Source organism: Triticum urartu, chromosome 7A (genome assembly GCF_056163025.1).
Source record: "Triticum urartu cultivar PI428250 chromosome 7A, HENAU_Tu73, whole genome shotgun sequence".
In the NCBI taxonomy this organism is placed as follows: Eukaryota; Viridiplantae; Streptophyta; class Magnoliopsida; order Poales; family Poaceae; genus Triticum; species Triticum urartu.
The window spans coordinates 6597093-6617284 of record NC_141879.1 but is presented as its reverse complement, the minus strand read 5'-3'; the positions used below and the strand labels follow the sequence as shown (position 1 = coordinate 6617284).

Here is a 20192-nt window from a genome sequence, read left to right as displayed (position 1 = left end):
CTGGTCAGCCCGGTCAATTGGTGAACTTTTTTCATCAAATTAGTGAACTTGTTCTAATTCAAATAGCGCAGCTAGAGTAGTTCTTAAAGGGTGCGCGCTGCGTTCAGTCACTAGTAGTCCAGTTGTTTAGTGGTAGCCAGTCTATTGAAGGATAGTCGCGTCTGAGTTCGATTCCCCGTGATGCCATTTTTTGGGGTATTTTCGCGCTACAGTATTGCAGTACGTGTTTATGGGCCGGCCCACTAAGGTTCTCCTGTGAGCGCCGGTTGGCTTCGCGGCGCTTAAGGCGCCGAGGTGGATCCTATCTGACGCGCGCGTGCGTCCAGGAGAGGCGGCTTCGCTGAAGTGGAGCTCCTGCGCGCGACGGGCCGGCCCACTTCGCCCAGGCAGACCGGTTTTGGGAACCTCCTACTCCCTCCTTTCATCTATATAGAGCCTAATGCGTTTTTTAAGATCGCCTTTGACTATTGACAAGATTAATGGTACATGAGATGTATAATTTGAAAATTATGTCATTGGAAGCTCCTTTCACATACGAATTTGACGGTATGCTTTGTGTAAATTGCATGTTATATATTATTGCTTTAATATTTGATCAAAGTTAGCCTCAAAAAACGTATTAGGCCCTATATAGATGGAAGGAGGGAGTAGAAGGTTCCCTAAACCGTTTTCTTATTTTTGCCTGTTTTGTAATTTTTCCTGTTTTTTTATTATTTTCTGTTTCTTTTTCTTTTTTCCTTCTCTTTTTATTTTTCCTTTTTCGTTTTTAAAAAAGTTTGAAATTATGCATTTTCTTCATTATTTGAGGAAATAAATAACGGTTTTTAAATTTTGTTCATAATTCAAAATTTGTTCAGCATATATTGCAGAAATGTTCAATGTATATTTTAAATTTTGTTCGGCGTATATCACAAAATTGTTCAAGTATGTATTGAAAATTGTTCAGCGTGTAATACAAAATGTTCAATGTATATTTAAAAAATTGTTCATCTTTTGGGAATTTTGAAATTTTTGTTCAACTGTTCAATAATGTTCATGTTTGAAAAGTTTGTTTGAATTTGAAAAATTGTTCATGGTTTTAAAAAGGGTTTCGCGTTTGTCAAAATTTTGTTCATAATTTTCTATTTTTTGTTCTCGATTTTCATGAATTGTTCGAAAAATTTCAAACGTTGTCTGGTACTTTAAGATGTTGCGCTGCCTGAAAACCACTAAAATATATCAACTCGACTGGTTAGTTCTGGACTTCGCGAGCGGGATGTCGCAGGTTCGAGACCTCGCTTAACCAAGAATATCATCATGTTTTAATAGTACTAGTAAGGTTGCACGTGCAACGCACGTCTAAATTAACATAGTATTGTCAAAGCTATTCTAAAAAAAATTAAATGAAAATGCAATCTAGGGTGATGAATAAGGATTATATGGGGCGATTAGTACATCCTTTTGCAAAAAATTCTTGGGATGTGAACTTGATTATTTGAAGTGTATTTTTGGCGATCTTTTAACGTGCTCTAGCTCCTCACCTCTAAATGGGCCGGCCCATCTGCATCTACCTTCAGCGAAAGCTCCTCTTCTTGACGCTAACGAGCGTCAGACAGAAGCTCTCAGGCGCCGGCTAGGACCTCCCCAGATAAAGCCATGTCGTGGTTATCTCCAAATACATCGTTGTTCTAGCTTCAACTGGACGTATATAGTATTCCAATAAAAACATCTAAGCGGGACGAAACCAAGAATATCACCATGTTTTAATAGTACTAGTAAGGTTGCACGTGCAACGCACGTCTAAATTAACATAGTATTGTCAAAGCTATTCTAAAAAAAATTAAATGAAAATGCAATCTAGGGTGATGAATAAGGATTATATGGGGCGATTAGTACATCCTTTTGCAAAAAATTCTTGGGATGTGAACTTGATTATTTGAAGTGTATTTTTGACCATTTACACAAAAATAAAGAGATGGTTTGAACAGTGGGCAAAAAGGGATCTTCGGACATCAAATAAGGTTTCTGAGTCGACCAAACCAAAAATTCACAAACTAAGATAACATCATCCATTAGTTGCCATAAACATCTGACCACTTCTTGTCTTTCTCCGCGCTGATAGCCTCTTCACCCGGGCTCCCAACTGATGCTGGTTCATCATCTTGACACGGAGCTTGTCGTATGCATGTGCCTCTCGCCCCGCGAGAGTGATGGGCACACTAGTAGAAAAAGGGCCTTCAGTCCCGGTTCATAAGGGCCTTTAGTCCCGGTTCTGGAACCGGGACTAAAGGATCGGTACTAATGCCTCTCCCTTTAGTCCCGGTTCAATCCAGAACCGGGACTAAAGGGCGCGGCCACGTGGAGCTCCACCTTTAGTCCCGGTTGGTTTTTTGAAAAAAAAAATGAATTTTTTTTTTGATTTTCAAATTTCTGAATTATTTTAACCTCTAGTCTGTAATCACCACCCCTCATCACTTCTCAATTTATCCTCTAATCACCCCTCATCATTCCAAATCATATAACTTCCCGAACGGTCACCCATCCTCCCACTCCCTCAGCCTGAGCACGCTTAACTTCCGGGTTCTATTCTCCCTCGCTCCAAGTCTGCAATTGTTGTTTTCCTGACAATACTAAGATGTCAATCCTATTAACCTTCAGGAATTTTGCTTGAGCATGAAGTGACACATTTCATAGTTTTATTTTGAAACTATTGTTTTAAAAAACAATAATTATTTAGTAACACTAATATTTCTTGAATAATTAGTTTGACCATTGTTTGACCACAGTTTGACCAAATTTGACCAAAATTGAAATAACCGAAATAATTATTTAGTAACACTAATATTCTCAAATAATTAGTTTGACCATTGTTTGACCACAGTTTGCCCACCGTTTGAATTTTTTTCGATTTTTTCACTCTAGATCTTAAAAGCCCCGTAACTTTTTTCTATTAGGTTTTTGAGGATTTTGAAAATGTTTAACGGGGTTCCCCGAGTTAAATTTGAATGTAACTTTTCGAGTAGATGATTTTTCATATAAAAAACTTTTTCATCCGAGTTAGTATGCAAAAGTTATGCCCATTTTTACAAATTTCAGAGAGATTTTGCAAATAAAGTCAAAATTCACATTTGCAAATTTTCCCAACAACTAGACCACATATCACATGGGAAACTTATTTTCTTTTATTTTTTTGACATTTTCATCATTTTCTTTTATTTTTTAAAAAACTGAAAAGGCGATCCACGGGGGGGGGGGGGGGGTAGAGTTTGAAAATGGGACCTTTAGTACCGGTTCGTGGCAAATGGGTAAAGGCCTCAAACCGGGACTAAAGGTCTAATCTTTAGTCCCGGTTTGAGGCATGAACCGGGACCAATGGTTGTGGGCCAGGAGCGAGGCCCATTGGTCTCGGTTCATCCCACCAACCGGGACCAAAAGGTCCAGATGAACCGGGACCAATGGCCCACGTGGCCCGGCCAGCCCCCTGGGCTCACGAACCGGGACCAATGCCCCCATTGGTCCCGGTTCTGGACTAAACCGGGACTAATGGGCTGACCCGGCCTGGACCAAAGCCCTGTTTTCTACTAGTGGCATGTAATCGCCCTGGACCCCTGGATGGTTGTAGCAAGCTCCGCTGTTAGAATCGAATCACCAGCCTTGGAGCAAGAGAGGTGTAAACATGGAGAAAAAGAAACAAACTCATACATGTAAGCACACCTTGGGAAGATAAAGCTTCCAGCTTGGCCTTGTATCTTGAGCCTTCTGGACATTAGACTGCATAACCTCTTGTTACATGTTCTTGCGGCGGTGTTCCATGAAAATGCCAATGGTCAGAATACAAGCTTCTTCGGGATGCCCAGAACACCATTTACAGTATATAAACATCAACAGATAATAAATGATATCGTTATAATTAGCTAATATCTCTATTCTCTAACATATAATCTCATCTAGCATCTTAACCGAAAGTCCAAAATATATCATTTAGCAAACTAAAGTTTTTTACACATTAAAAGGATTAAAATTCGTATAGCGGTGCCTTGGTGTCGAATACCATAAGCACTGGCATAACTCAATAATCCGAGGAACACAATCCTTAAAATAATACTAACATCTAGTTAGTTGGGGCAATCATGCCACCATGACAAACTTCATTGGTTTTCCGGTGTGATAGCCACGAAAAATTGATCCTTTTCAAGTACGTACATATAACATCTTCCAAAAAAGTACTTAGTCATGTAGTTGCATTTCTCATGCTGATCTGGCTGACCAAACCATCATTTGGCTTAACCTGAGGTGGCAGAACTCAATACTGTGCGACACGAAAGGATGCTGCCACATGAGGGTTGTTCTGTGTCATACTAAACCAAAGTATAAGCATTAATCAACTGGTGCGCTCACAAAAATAGTGCATTCAATAAAATTCACAATTTTAGTAATCTTGCATGTACGTACAATGTATGTCTTCGACTGATATGCATTCAATAAAACAATACAAGCTGACTAATAATAGTCTGATCGTATTTCTTATACAGAAAATAAACTGAAACTAATGGCTGCTCCTAGAATTCTACCGTTCCACTGATGTTACAAGTAGCTGGAGTCATTCTTATTACAAATAACACCACCGTAACTAAAGCAACCAACAAACTAAAGTCCAGAACAGCAAAGGACAATCAGATCAATCCTTCTCTGAAGCTAGCATGACAGAAATGCCAACTTCTAACCTAGTTGAAAGATAGTGTATATGGTACATGGTGCACCCACCTAAATATAATAGATCGGCATCGCATAAATTATGCACCAGATAGAATCCAATAAATCCAGTAAATCTAATTTTCGTGCTTCTATATAGTAGTTTCTTAGATTTAAGAGGAGAAATATTGCATGGACAGTTAAAATCCTCATGCTTAGAATTAGAAGACACAAGCATTAGAACTGCATTTGCTCGATCCTTGAGTGAAACCTTCGTTGTTACCTCTACTCGCAAGATAGGAAAAAGAGAAGATAAGTGTAATCTGGATGTGCCGATGTGGCATGAATAGAGTATATCTGGAAACTATATATAGATGCAGTTGTTCGAGACTGACTAACCATTTTGCATTGAAGTTTGCAAATAAATCATTTCCATATTTAAAGAAACAGACTTGTAAACCTGTGAACCAGGAACGGATGTTTCTTAAAGATTTAATAATAGCAGCAGAAGCCCAGTACCGAATAAACAATTCGGATGCACTGAGATGAACAATTCCGATGTACTTGTTCATATGAAGGTGATTGAGTAGATTGAGTAACACAGACAACAGTAAGCATACCTCTTCTCAATCTGCACTTCGGAGCCTAGTTACTTTTCGAGACAATATATGCATCAATTCATAATCCTCCACCCTATAAACCTGGTATCAGGAAGAAAGGCAACAGTAAGCATACCACTTCTCAAGCTGCACTTCGGAGCCTAGATTATTTATCAATCTCAATATGAAAACTGAAGCAATATACTCGGAGTAACATTGGCATACCAGGGCGAAAGGGAACAATACCCAGCAACAAATACACCATACACCTTAGAGCTATCAGCATCCATGTGACCTAGAAACTGCATAAGGAAATATCATGACTTATATTGTTTCATAGGACACAACAACCATGTATCTTTTTAAGAAACTTGACAACCAGCTTGTAAACAAAGTATCTTGCTAGTTGCAAAACATCCTTCAGTATCATCTTTGTATTGTTATGTAGCAAAGCTCCCTACTTTATATTAGCCTAACAAACCTGCTGAAGCTAGCTGCACAACTACACAAAAATCAGAAGAAAAAAAGAGAAGAGATTCCCCCGCAGTATGCGTACAGGGATGAAATAATAGGATGGATTGACATGAACGAAAAACACATCTGTGTTATCCCCCGCAGACATCTCTACACAATTTTTTGGTGTTTTAACGTGAGTGTCATGAGCCTGCACTGTGTGTCAATGGTTCCAACCAGGAAGAGCAGGGTTGATTTGAAAAACAACACACGCATCAGTACCTGCAGCTGATTGAGAAAAGAACAACAGAAAAAAAGAGATTGAGAGGGAGAGAGATGTCAGGGGGCAGACCTGTGTGGAGGAGACAAGAGGGCTGAGGGCGTCGCCGGCAGCAGGGAGCTCGGCGACGGCAGGGAGGAAACCGCTGCTCCGCGGCGCGCGCCTTGCATGCGCGTCCTCGTTCGCCGGCGGGCGGCAGCTTCGCGTCCATCCACGTCCCTGGCGGTGGCCACCTTGCAGAGGTCGGAGCAGTTGATCTCCTGCAGGGCAGGCATAGCGGTGCAGATGAATTGAGGGGTGTGGCGGCGAGGCAGGGGGCGAGTGGCGGCCCGTGCGGATCTCGAACTGGCAGGGAGCTAGCGGCGGCGGCAGTGGAGAAGGGTATCACGGGAGCGGCGGCGGCGGCGGCTACGGATGGAGAAGGGGATCCTGGGATTGGCTGTGGCTGAGGGTGGAGAAGGGGTTCGCTAGAGCCAGAAAGGCACGTGAGTTTCGGAGGAGAAAGTTGCGGGGCAGAGTTTTCGTCCGCCTGGGGAAATTGCCAAGCGCAGTTTTGGCTGAGGTTACCGTAATCTTAACGCTTAGATCAATTAAGTGATCCTGATCGTGAGGCTAATATTGGTTCGTGTTGTTATGTGTAGCTTAGGCTGGGTGTACTTAACGATGAATATGTTTGCTTGTTTAATAGTAGTAGAGATATATAATATATATAATATAATATAATATAGGGACGAAACCAAGAATATCACCTTGTTTTAATAGTAGGTATAGAATTAGGTGCTAATTACTTGTCAATTTCTAGATATTGGCCTGCCAATAACAACCATGTTGGGCTTAATTCTACCTATGCTTGTGCTTCCTGGGGCATTTGGAAAACTAGAAACACTCATATTTTCAACAATGCATTGTGGTTTGACCTAAGCAGGTTTGGTGGGTGATACTGGTAATCCTAAAGAAATGGCAAATACTTCTCAAGGAGGAACACCTGGAAAAAGCAAATCCCCTCTCCTAGATGATCTCCAACCATATATATCAACGACATCACCTATTGAGAGGGTGATGGGCATTGATCACAACACGGGGGGTGCTCTGGTCGGTCAGGCCCGAAGCCCATGGTTCGCTCTGCGTCAACCTGGCACCGGCAATACCTCTCGTCGACGTCCCAAGCAACCCTGGAATCCAAAGGTGACGACTCTCAGCCCCATCACTCCACTGGAGATGGTGAATTCGCTAGGCGGATCACCTTTTAAGTAGACAAATGGCGGCCACTCCTCTCCATGCAGGAGTCCTAGAGAGCACTACCTGGATGGGTGCCAAGAGAACAAGATAGGGGATGTTGGAGCCTTTCATATCTGGGCATTTTTCTCTATGTTGTGCTATCAGCATGGATGTAATGAGTGATCTAGCTTTTACATTCGTATTGTGCTTTAGGTTTTCGAACTGATGTAGCGGCTGCACTCTGGTTTCATTCATTTGAAGGGTGTGTGTGCATTTTTTCCTCTTGATGATCTCAAAACCTTTTTAACTTCATGGGCTGAGAAGCCTTAGATCCAATAGAAACCATGTCTTCCCTTCATTCTTGGGGATAAATAAAATAAAAACATAGACCAAACGCTACTTTTTTAGAGCGGAGGCCCTTGGCTGGCCTTAAAATGAGGCCCTTAGATGTAACAACATAACCAGACAGTGCAAAAACAAGTGCGATACACAACCAACATGGCCAGCCAGTGGCGTTGTGCCGGAACACAAAAATAAGCATCCGAAGCAGCAGGGTAGAACATCTGCTAAGGCCAAGCCAAAATCCCTCTTCCTAATCATTGTGCAAATTTGTAATAATGCAGCAAGATAAGATGTGATCACAAGTCTCATCTTGCAAGCACCACACACACATCCCATAAACCTGGACCATGTCGCTTAAGATCTAGCCGGCACTAGTAATGCGATTGTGGACTTGCCACATAAAGATTTTGATTTTAGCCGGCACCCTAGCTTTCCAAATGTCCATGATATCCCACGTGGGAGTTTGTTTAAAAATGGCCCTATAAAGTGAGCCGGTCAAGAATTTCCCAAAGGGTTCTAATGTCCAGGCCACCTGATCTTGCCACTCCGCAAGGAAGATAGGAGTAATGTCCTCAAGCAAATGTTGCCATTCAAGCAACTCATCCGGGCCAAGGCTACGCTGAAATTTAGGCTCCCACCTATTATTAATCCGAAGATCAGCCACCCCACGCTACCTGGTTAGATCCAATTGTGAACAAGAGAGGGAATTTGCGTGTAAGGGCACATCTCCACACCACAAGTCCTACAATAATTGGGTATTCTCCCATTGTGCACCATGAATTTAGCGACCAAACGCAACGACTTATTTGAGGCAGTCATTCTTGTCCTCGACCGTAGAAACTGAAAGTGCGAGGATGCCCAAATCGAAACTTGCAGCACAATGAGCTAAAATATCACAGACATATTGCGGAAGACACCTCTTTTACTGCCCAATAAACTTTCCTTTTTCAATGTTCAAGTCCTGATAAGTAAAATCCTTTTTTTTATATAAGTAAAAGTGCATTTGACATTAAGAGGAGCCATGGATTAGGAGTCGATTTCTATTTAGCTCTTTTTAGTTTGAAATATTGGTTAATTAAGTGGCAGTTGGTTTACCTTCAGTACTTCTATTTTAAATGACCATAAAGTTATCTCAACCTATTTTAAATGACCATTGTGCAATGTTTTTATCTTGAGGAGTTAAAATCTAGGGCTAGGTGCAAAAGGCTATAATTCACCAAATTTTGAGGAGTTAAGTTTTCAGGGTCATTTAAGGAGCTAAAATTTCACAAAATGCGAGAGATGCTTTAAAATAATCTAGTTTTTCTATAGAACAACATGTATAACTAGAAACTACGTCGCGCGTTGATGCGGGAAGTGATTGCAATATATTTTAGTGATTTGATTGTATGAAACATGCTTAGTTGAATTAATAATATAAGAACTAAAAATAAAAATAAAAAATGCATATTGTATTTGATTATTTTGTAGTTGAAAAATATTTAGAATATAAGTTGCATAATAATAATGGAAAATGTTTTCTCATGCATGTTGAATGAATGTTTGTCGAGGTGACATGTGTGGTGAGTTGGGAGAGCGGACTCGAAACAGAGCAAGGGTGTTGCCAATAGCGGAAGGGTTCCATTGCATACAGGTTTTCCATACAAGGAGCAAGATCCTTCGAGGAAAATAACCCTACAAAAAGGAAATTACTCAAGGTTTTGCGTGACTTAGCTTTTCCGTCGCCACGTGGATGATTGTCGCGGCTGCGGACGGTACCGGAGTGTGGCTAATCAACGTCGCCTTCTTCTCTCGAGCCATCCCGATGAGGGAGTCGGTGCGTTGGCTTCAAAACCGGATTTTTCACAGCTTGCGCACCCCTACCTGGCGCGCCAAAGATGTCAGGGAAACGACACCTATGGGATCACAGGGAATCCCTACAACGGTTGGCAGGGCGCGGGGCTGTGCAAAGAGCGGGTCTAGAAGATCAACACGGGGGAATTTTATCTAGGTTTGGGCCGCAAACGATGCGTAATACCCTAATCCTGATCTAGTGTATATTTGGTGTTCTTGAGCTCTTGAACTAGCTGTGGTGCGTGCCTAGTCCAAAAAGTCTAAATCCTTCCTCAGTACGCCTCGGGCCTCCTTTTATACGTCAAAGGGGTTGCCACAGTGGCACATAGGAGATGGAAAGTATCTACAGTGTATAAGTTTATCTCCTGACATCGTAGGACAAAACGCATTTAATGTGCTGCCGATGTGTCCTCTTGCTTTATCGGGGACGGAAAGGAAGCTCGTCCCGTCCGTCCCCGCCTCGCCTTGCTTCGACGCGCGTCCAAGCCGACGAGGCATGCAGTGCCACGCTAGCTGGCTGGCTGCTAAGCTGGTGCGGTGGCAGAGTCTTCACGAAGATCTGCATGCCATCACGCAGGTGCTTGGCTAGTTGGCCTAGAAGCTGCATGCTGCCACGCAGGCGCTTGCCTAGTTGGCAGGCAGGCTGCCACGTAGGAGCGAGCGCGGGTAGCGAAACCTTGGTAGGTGTGGGCCTGGCCACGGCCCTGCGGATGTCCCCGGTGAGGGTCTTGCCGGGGTCCCAGCAAGGGTCTTGCCAGGGTCTCATGGGTGTCCCCAGCAAGGGTCTTGCCGGGGGTCTTCGTCTTCTGGTTCTCGTCTAGTCTTGCAGGCCTTCGGTCTTCACAAAGATCTGCATGCCACCATGTAGGCGCGACTTTTGTACACCGACACACACCTTCAAGTACATTAAGGATGTGCATAATTTTCTCGAAGTGGTTGAGGCAAACAAGCAGAATGGTTTTATGTATTGTCCATGCCCTATATGTGGGAATACTAAGTCTTACTCTGACCGGAAAATCCTTCACACCCACCTGCTTTATAAGGATTTCATGCCATACTATAATGTTTGGACCAAGCACGGAGAAATAGGGGTTATGATGGAAGACAACGAAGAAGAAGAGGACGATGGCAACTACGTGCCCCCTGAATACAGTGATGCTGCAACGGGGGAAGCTGAAGATTAAGAGGAACTAGACGATGTGCCCGATGATGATCTCCGCCGGGTCATTGTTGATGCAAGGAGATAGTGCGAAAGTCAAAAGGAGAAGCTGAAGTTTGATCGGATGTTAGAGGATCACAAAAAAGGGTTGTACCCCAATTGCGAAGATGGCAACACAAAGCTCGGTACCGTACTGGAATTGCTGCAGTGGAAGGCAGAGAATGATGTGCCTGACAAAGGATTTGAGAAGCCACTGAAAATATTGAAGAAGAAGCTTCCGAAGGATAACGAATTGCCCGACAATACGTACGCAACAAAGAAGGTCGTATGCCCTCTAGGATTGGAGGTGCAGAAGATACATGCATGCCCTAATGACTGCATTCTCTACTGCAGTGCGTATGAGGATTTGAACGCATGCCCGGTATGCGGTGCATTGCGGTATAAGATCAGGCTAGATGACCTTGGTGATGTTGACGGCGAGCCCCCCAGGAAGAGGGTTCCTGCCAAGGTGATGTGGTATGCTCCTATAATACCACGGTTTAAACTTCTGTTCAGAAACAAAGAGCATGCCAAGTTGATGCGATGGCACAGAGAGAACCGTAAGAAAGACGGGAAGTTGAGAGCACCCGCTGACGAGTCGCAATGGAGAAAAATCGAGAGAAAGTACCGGGCTGACTTTGCAGGTGACCCAAGGAACATATGGTTTGGTTTAAGCGCGGATGGCATTAATCATTTCGGGGAGCAGAGAAGCAATCACAGCACCTGGCCCATGACTCTATGTATGTATAACCTTCCTCCTTGGATGTGCATGAAGCGGAAGTTCATTATGATGCCAGTTCTCATCCAAGGCCCTAAGCAACCCGGCAACGACATTGATGTGTACCTAAGGCCATTAGTTGAAGAATTTTTACAGCTGTGGAATGGAAACGGTGTACGTGTGTAGGATGAGCAAAAACAGGAGGAATTTAACCTGCATGCGTTGCTGTTTGTAACCATCAATGATTGGTGTGCTCTTAGTAACCTTTCAGGACAGACAAACAAGGGATACCACGCATGCACGCACTGTTTAGCTGACACCAAAAGTATATACCTGGACAAATACAAGAAGAATGTGTACCTGGGGCATCATCGATTTCTTCCGATCAACCATTAATGTCGAAACAAAGGCAAGCATTTCAAAGGCGAGGTAGATCACCGGAAAAAGCCCGCCATGTATACCGGTGATCACGTACTTACTATGGTCAATGATTTACACATAATCTTTGGAAAGGGTCCCGGCGAACTATCTGTTCCGAATGACGCTGGGGGACGCGCACCCATGTGGAAGAAGAAATCTATGTTTTGGGACCTACCCTACTGGAAAGACCTAGAGGTCCACTCTTCAATCGACGTGATGCACGTGACGAAGAACCTTTGCGTGAACCTGCTAGGCTTCTTGGACGTGTATGGGAAGACAAAAGATACACCGCAGGCACGAGAGGACCCGCAACATTTGCACGAAAAAGACAACATGCCTCTAAAGCAGTATGAAGGTCTGCCAGCTACGCTCTTACCAAAGAAGAGAAGGAAATCTTTTTTGAATGTCTGCTCAGTATGAAGGTCCTGTCTGGCCATCAGGATAGCTGTGCCACGTGGCCCCTACTGATTGGGTGGACTTGGTGACGGTGCCGTTAGCTGCCGTCTCGCATTATTTTCCCAACGGTGAAGCTATGCCGATCGACGGCCTTACGGAAAACTGTCGGCTTAGGTCTCTATGCCGACGGCTTTTCTATGCAGACGATTTGACAGGGATACGCCGACGCAATTGATGCCGGTGGCCCTATGCCGACGGCTCGGCATAGCCCTTTGCCGACGGGGCTCGGCATAGTAGGTCATTCCGTTAGTGCACACCTACTCAATAATGCAGCATACACATATAAATTTGTACTCAACGGAAGGTTAGCCCATCTTAACTTTGTATGCACGTGGCAGGAGCCTAGGATCCTCTGATGTCAATTTGTGGCTTTACTGTGATGCATGTGGGCTAGTGCTAACCAACGGGTCCATGCATCTCAAAATGATCACACCCGTCTTCCATATGTAAGGAATCCTTTTTTGTATAGTTGCTTCCAACTTGAAGATACCGACGTTTCACTAAGTTCTAAATTTGAAGGTTTGTGTGGGCCAAGGTATGAATTAATTAGGACTTCTTTGGCCAACTGCAAGAAAAATCTACGATCTGAATTACGAAAGTATAGTAGATAGAGAAATTAAAAATGATGTGACAGGAGTCACATGAATTGCGAGTTCGTAAGCACCGGTCTACGGGCGACAGCATAGTTTTAATTTCCAATGAGATTTCCATGAATTTCACTGAATTTCAATAATTTCAGTAGGCACTGAAATATTTAAGTTTCGGTCAAAATAGTTTAGTTATTTCAGTTGCACACAAGGTACCAAATATTTTCAAAATTTTCAAATATTGTTTCTAAATTTCAAGGGAATCTTTCGGTCCTTTGGCTGAAATGCAAACCGGAGTCACTGAAATTCAGTCATTTCGGTAAGCTCCAAAATATTTCTTGAACTGAAATTTAAAACCATGGTCCACACACGGTTTAAACGCAAAGGTAGACGGAGAAAACACAGTTCAACTGCAGAATGATTGATTCCGAGAAGCTAGGCCCCACACAGAGGACAAACGGATGCCAATCAATGTGCCTCCACAAGTAGACATCCATAGCAGGAAGAGATGTGCTTCAACATGGAAGAGTTTTACAGACCCAAAAATAGTGGTGTCTCCATAATCCCGCAGCCGGAATTGCGCACCAAGGGCAATGACCAAGAGAAAATCCTATGTGCCGGCAATTATAATCGCAGAGCGACGAGCAAACGAGTAAGCAGGCCAGCCCATTTAGCACAAGTAGGAGGGTTCATTTTTCTACTGTTTTTTTATTTTCTTGTGTTTCTAAATATTCAGAAATTTCAAAATTCTCCAAAATTTTGGAAACTCCTCAAATTTTTAAAAATGTGTTATTCATAAGTTGTTCATTTTTTGGAATTTCAAAATTTGTTCACAATTTTTAAAAGATGTTCGAATATATTTTGAAATGTTCACACTTTCAAAAGGTGTTCCTACAAAAAAAAGATCGAAATTTCCATTTCATCGTAATTTTTAAAAATATGTTCTAACATGTCCAAAAAAGAATTTTCAAAGTGGTTTACAATTCTAAAAAAAATCATATTTTTAAATTATTTGGACTTGTAAAAATTATTCATTAATTGTTTTTCATAATTTTCAATGAATGTTCGTGTATCGGGTGACTACTTGCCGCAGTGAGCGGCATATTTTGGGCCCAGAGAGCAGCCCATCAGAGGCCCTTGGGAAGCCAGTACGACGACTGCTGCATCCATCCGGCCGCCGCCTGAGCACTGCCGCGTCCCGTCCCGCTGGGGTGCTCCGCGGGAGCGCTGCCGCGCCGTTTCCCCTTGAACCATTGGTCTCGATAGTCAGGTGCTCTCCCCGGCCGCCGTGCTTCCGGCCCCTGCCTCCTCTGCGCTACCAAGACGAGGAACAGAGTAATTTCTGAATTGATGCATTCTGAATTGATGCATTCAAGCTAAACTTAATTGAAACAGAGTTGCGTACTTGCGGATGTATTGTATTGAACTCGACTTGATGCATTTTGTTATCACTTGTCAATTTTCATTTCATATTGTAGAAATACAGTATAACATGAAGAAAAAAATCATTGCAAAGAATAAATTCTTGCTCACTGCCTGGAGACAATCAAAGCTGCACACCAACATTCAAAAGAGAGCAAAACCTTAACATCGTACTCACTGTCTGGAGGATCATAGTACAAATACGCCCTTAACTTACATAAGCATTCTCCGTGACATGAAAACCAGCAAACGTTATTTCACAGTGTCTACACATACGCCCAAAAAATGCATACAAGTAGGTAAGTAGATGTTGGTCTTACTTCTTGCTGCAGAAGCAAAACAACTACATGCATAAAGAAGGCTGATCAATCAACTCGGCTGTACTTGATGACTGTCGTGCGCTAATGTACTCCTTCTTTATCTTCTTCAACCTCGCAACCACATCGCTCATGGTCATCCTTTTATGAGGCGACTCATAGGAGCAGAGCAAGCCTACCTCGAATATTGACACCAGAAATTCTTCCAAGCTGCAGCCAGAAGAAGAGTGTTGGAGCAGCTGATTATCCGTAACATGGACAAGATCTCCAGGAAACGCCTCAACAACCCACTGCCTAAGGCTTAGATCCCCATTAAAAATGGCACATGTGGGTCTCTTTCCTGTGAAGACTTCAAGGAGCATGATCCCGAAGCTGAACACATCTGTCTTCCTTGATGCTTTTCCAATGTATGCAAATTCTGCCCAAGAAGATAGAGAATTAAAGAATGACAAAAGACCTAAAACAACTATAATGAGAAAATTGAATTTCAAGTGCTAGGTAAGTACCTGGTGCCATATACCCAACTGTTCCAGGCATGCTCACCAAGACCATAGAGTTGTCATCACCTAGTAACAACCTTGCAATGCCAAAGTCTGCCACGTGAGCCGTCATGTCCTCATCGAACAACACGTTGCTAGGCTTCAAGTCACAGTGCAAGACCACCTCATAGTGCTCATGGTGTAGTTCCCTGTGCGATGCATGGCGTTGTAGGGACGTGAAGCCATCGATGAAAGATCAGCGATACGCATCAAGCAACGGCAAGCACAAGCGATCGCATCGGCCGGCTGGCAATCTGGGCATGGCACGGACATCTCGCGGTGGATTTTCCTTGCCCCCGCTGGCGGTCGTTGCGGTCAGATCTCAGGCCAAAAGTGGTCGGTGGCGGCGCCGCTGGACTCAGATCCAATAGCGGTGCTGCCATGAAAACCTGGATGCAACACAGAGGTTATGTGCTCGTGGTGGTTGACCTCGTTGCAGCGTCCTATTGTTGCGCGGCGGCTAGGCACGGGAAGGCAGACCTTGCGCCGCCGACGGCTTGGCCAAATGCGTGGCCTCGAAAGTTCGGCCTGCGGCAGCGGTCCCGATGTGGTGGCCATCGAAAGATCTTGGGCGGTTTCTCCCTCTAGATCCGGTGATTGACTTCGGGGACGAGATGCAAAATATGGATGATGGCTTGATGCAGAGGGATGGTTGTGCAGCAACAGCGGATGCACGTCGCATATAGCTACTGGGATCGCGGAAAAGTGGTGGCGACAAGACATGAATGATGTCGATGGTGGTGCTACTCAAGCACACAGTCTCAAGCTCCGGAGTGAAAGCCTAGGTTTGCCCCAAGTTGGTTATACCTGGCAATGTCGATGTTTATACATCGTTACCTTGGTGAAGGTATTGCTCGGATATACTCGGATTGTTTCTTCAGGGTGAAAACCTAGATTTTGACCTTAGCTGGTTGGATCCGGTGACGACGGGGCTTGAGTCGCTCCCTTCCTGAAGGCGTTACTGTTGAAGAACCTCGTCGTCCAAGTGGTGTCATGAGGTAGTTGGTGCAGATATGGTCATTATTGTAGTTTGCCGAATGTGGATCTGATCTTTTTCTTTTCTCGCCTACGCATAGCTTTGGTCTTATATGGCTTTGCTATTTGCTGACGTGCTTTTTGTGTGCGTGTGTTAGTGTTGGCTGTGTGCATCTTAGTTATGCAGAGGCCGGGTGTGCGCTCAATATGTTTGTATTCTCTTGATGCTTCATTTTGAGTCAATAAAATTCACCCTTTGTCGAAAAAAGATGCTCCATTGCCATTGACACGTCGAGCATGATGTCAAGCCTCTCAAGGAACCCCAGCTGCCTTGTGCCTTCAGAGTCGTGTAGGAGCATCTCTAAGTTGCCATTCGGCATGTACTGAAGGACTAGTGCTCTAAAGTCTAGGTTAGAACATGTGTTCAGTATCTTGATTAGGTTGCGGTGCCTTGCCATACGCAATGCACCACACTTGACCTCGAAGCTTCGCCTAGCTTGTTCCAGCTGCATGTCTAGGAGTTTTATTGCAAACACCAATCCATTTCTCAACTGACCCTTAAAAACTTTTCCAAAGCTTCCAAACCCCAACAGGTTGTTGTTGCTAAAATGATCGGTGGCACGAGCGAGATCATGGTAGGAGACTAACTGATGGCCGATCATGTTCTCCATACCATCAGAAATTGTTGTGCACAGTGTCTTCTTAACTTTCTTTCTGATCATCATGTATACACAGGAAGCTACAACTCCAATTGCTATGATGGTAGTAGGGAGCAAAAGTTTTAGCATGTCGCTGTTGGCTCTTCGCTGAGAGTTACTTGGACATGGTGAAAATCCTAAATGTGGAGCGCCACAAAGCCCTACGTTCCCCTTTAAAGATTGTAGGTCGATGTTTGTAAAAATACCTCCTTCAGGTATTTCACCTTCTAGCTTGTTGAAAGACAGGTTCAAGATAGCGAGGTAGGTAAAATTGGCAAGGTACATTGGAATGGTGTCAGAGAAATTGTTGTGGGATAGGTCTAAAATTTCCATGTTAGCTAGCTTACTAAAAGCGTGTGGAATTGAGTCATAGAACGAATTGTGTGATAGGTTCAAGTAGGACATCATTAGGAGATGTCCAATCGAATCTGGGAGGCTACCAAGCAAGTGGTTGGTAGAGAGATCTATGCTATTAATTTGTTTCAAATAGCTGATATCAACTGGTAATGGACCATTCAAGAAGTTTCGAGATAGATCAAGTGTAATGAGGCTAGTTATATGAAATAAGCTTGGTGGTATTATTGATGATAGCTGGTTGCCAGATAATCCTAAGTATTCTAACTTGGTGAGGTTGTCGAGTCCATTTGGTATGGAGCGAGAAAATTTGTTGTGGTTGAGGTAGAGTTCATCAAGATTTTTTAGCATTACAATTTTTCCTGGGATGGAGCCAAACATAAGATTGCTGGAGATGTTAAGGAGTTGTAGATTTTCCATCATCATGACTGATTCTGGAATTGTACCATGTAGTTGGTTAGCTGAAAGGTCTAGGATGTTGAGGCTAGTGAGATTTGACAACGTAGCTGGAAGCCCACCTGATATCATGTTTCCATCTGCAATGAATGTTTGAAGTTCAGTGGACATGTTCCCTACATGGTTTGCGAGGAGAGTCCCAGTGAAATAGTTTTTCGATATGTAAAGCCTTTGGCAGTTAGAAAGAGTTGACAGGAAGTTCAAATCTCCCTGGAAGTTATTATCTGCAATACCTAGGAATGCTAGAGAGTTTATTTTACCAATTGTTTCTTGTAATGATCCAAATAGAAAGTTCGAATCCAATAGTAGTAGTCCTAAGCTTGACAAGTTACCAAGAGAAGCAGGAAGAGGTCCTATCAGTTCATTTTGTGCAAGATGCAAATATGACAACTTGCTCAATTGTCCCAGTTCTGATGGGATGACCCCTGTCAGCTTGCAGGATGATATGTCCAATACCTCTAGCCCTGTGATGTTGCTTATGTCAACAGGGATTGGTCCAGAAAGGGTATTCCCACCCAAGGTAAGGATTTTGAGACGAGTCAATCTGCCCAACCATGTAGGCACAACATCGTGAAACGAATTTGTGAACAAGGAAAGGGTATCGAGGTGTTGACAAGATGCAATACTCGATGGAATCTGGCTGGTGAAACTGTTCCGTCCGATGTCGATCTCTTGTAGCATCGGGAGACTAAAACTTTCATTGCCGGGGATAGGACCAGTGAGGTTGTAATTGCAGCACAGCCAGATACGGTGTAGTCTAGATGATTTAAACATTCCTGGAGGCAGTGGACCGTGGAGATGATTGAATTACATGCTAAGAAACTCAAGCATTCTCAACGATCCAACGGAATATGGCACTAGTCCTGAGAAGCTGTTGTTGCCCAAGTTGAGATAAGTTAACATGGGAGTATTGTTGAATAGATTGGTTGGTATTGAGTCACTGAGATCATTCCTCTCGAGATTTATGTATGCAAGACTCTGCAGGTTCTGCAGCTCTACTGGGAGTGGACCAGAGAGATGGTTCGACTCGAGGCTAAGATTTCGAAGCATGGTGAGGTTTCCTATGGTAGGAGGGATGCTACCTGACAGGCCATTATCACCGAGATATAGGAATTTTATGCGATGCAGTCTTCCAAAATCATCTGGTATTGTGCCCGTAAGATTTGTGTTGGTGAGGTTGAGGAAGGAAAGGAAAGAGAGGTTACCAAGCTGAGGAGCAAGCAATCCATGGAGGGGCACATCCGGCAACGACAGAGAGGTGACACGCTGTCTACGCCGGCTGCACGAGATGCCGACCCAGTGGCAGAAAGATGTAGCGGTGGTCCAGTTGTCCACGAGAATGCCAGTGTCGCTGCGATTGCCGTTGGTCGGCCTCGAAGAAGAAGTGGAGATGGCAGATAGTACTAGTACGGCCAGGAAAATGCTTGCCGCAGCCATTGAAGGTGCGTGTCTGTACTTCTAGCTTTTGGTTTATGTAGTGAGTGGTAGTGGGACGTGAATTTTTGGGACATGCGGCTACGCTCTGCCGTTATCGCGGTCGTCCGGCAATGCGCTGTGATTGCTACTTTTATTAGCACTTTTGCAATACACGCCGCGTGAATTCACACATCGCATGAATACGCGCGTTATACAACGTCCGGCCGTGTGCCATCAGCACAGCCCACATTCAATGAATCAGATGAGGAAAAACAAAAAAGCCCGTTCCCGGCCTGGGAGATGGATTAACTCCCCGTCCTTCTATGGATGCGCATAACTGAACCGTCGTTCCCGCAGCACATGTCCCCAGTACGTTCCTGTAGGTGCCCCCGGCGACGAACAGAGGAAGGAGCGGCGATGGGTTCCTCGCAGACGGAGATAAGGTTAGCACGCTCTTCCGGCAGCACGACGACGCTTGTGGGGCTTGGTTTTGGATCCGAGACTTCGAACGATATTCTGCGCTTGGATTTCCAGCCAGATCCAGAATTTTTTTGCAGCCATACGGGCATGCTACGGGAGGTGACAGAGGACCACCCAGGCGGGACGTTTGCAGATTTGTTAGATTCGGTTGATGTTCGTCCGGTGGAGGAGCAGATTCAGAGGGCAGAAAACAAGTACGTCGCCCTTGATGACAAAGTGGGATGGGTTAGGGCATCTCCAGCCGCGCCCCAACAGGCCCCCCAGGCCACTTTTTCGGCGCCGGCGTCGAAAAAACGGCCCAGTCGCGCCCCCAGGACGCCGAAAATCGCCGATTCGGCCTTTTTTCCGCCTGGCAGTCACAGGCCAAACCCGGCACGCTGGGGAGCAGTTGGGGGCTCCAGCGCTAGGGAAAAGCATGCCTGGCCCACACCGATAGGGAAAAAGTCAAGGTTTTCTTCCCCCGACTCGCCTCGCACCCCCCGCGCCCTCGGCCACCACTAGCTATATCCCGGCGACGGCCGCCGCCCTACTCCGCTAGATAGCCATTCCTTGCCAGAAAATAGCAGCGCTTCGCCGCGGCAGCCCCTCCCACAGCAGCTGTGCGTTTCCGGCCGCCGTTTCCGGCCGTGGAGGCGTGGTTTAGCGGCGGGTACACGCCCATCGAGCGCAAAGTGTTCGGCGTTTTGCCTGACTCGGCGATGGACTCGGATGACGAGAAAAAGCTCGCCGCGCTGCTGGAGGAGGAAGCCGCGGCCGACGT

General features: G+C 44.6%; 1 protein-coding gene and 1 long non-coding RNA gene across 2 annotated transcripts; both read right to left on the bottom strand.

The window, feature by feature from the left end:
* Positions 1-3249: 3249 nt before the first annotated feature.
* LOC147956786 (uncharacterized) lies at positions 3250-6502 on the bottom strand. The gene is made up of 4 exons (XR_015610001.1): positions 6076-6502; positions 5496-5572; positions 5292-5372; positions 3250-4337 (listed from the first exon to the last, which is right to left on the bottom strand). It is a non-coding gene; the product is annotated as an uncharacterized LOC147956786 (long non-coding RNA).
* A 7400-nt stretch (positions 6503-13902) lies between these two features.
* On the bottom strand, positions 13903-18973 carry LOC147956785 (uncharacterized). The gene is made up of 5 exons (XM_087531451.1): positions 18375-18973; positions 16302-18080; positions 15021-15202; positions 14582-14932; positions 13903-14132 (listed from the first exon to the last, which is right to left on the bottom strand). Exons 1-5 carry the CDS (start codon positions 18971-18973, stop codon positions 13903-13905), a joined length of 3141 nt encoding a protein of 1046 aa, XP_087387577.1.
* Between the last annotated feature and the right edge of the window lie 1219 nt (positions 18974-20192).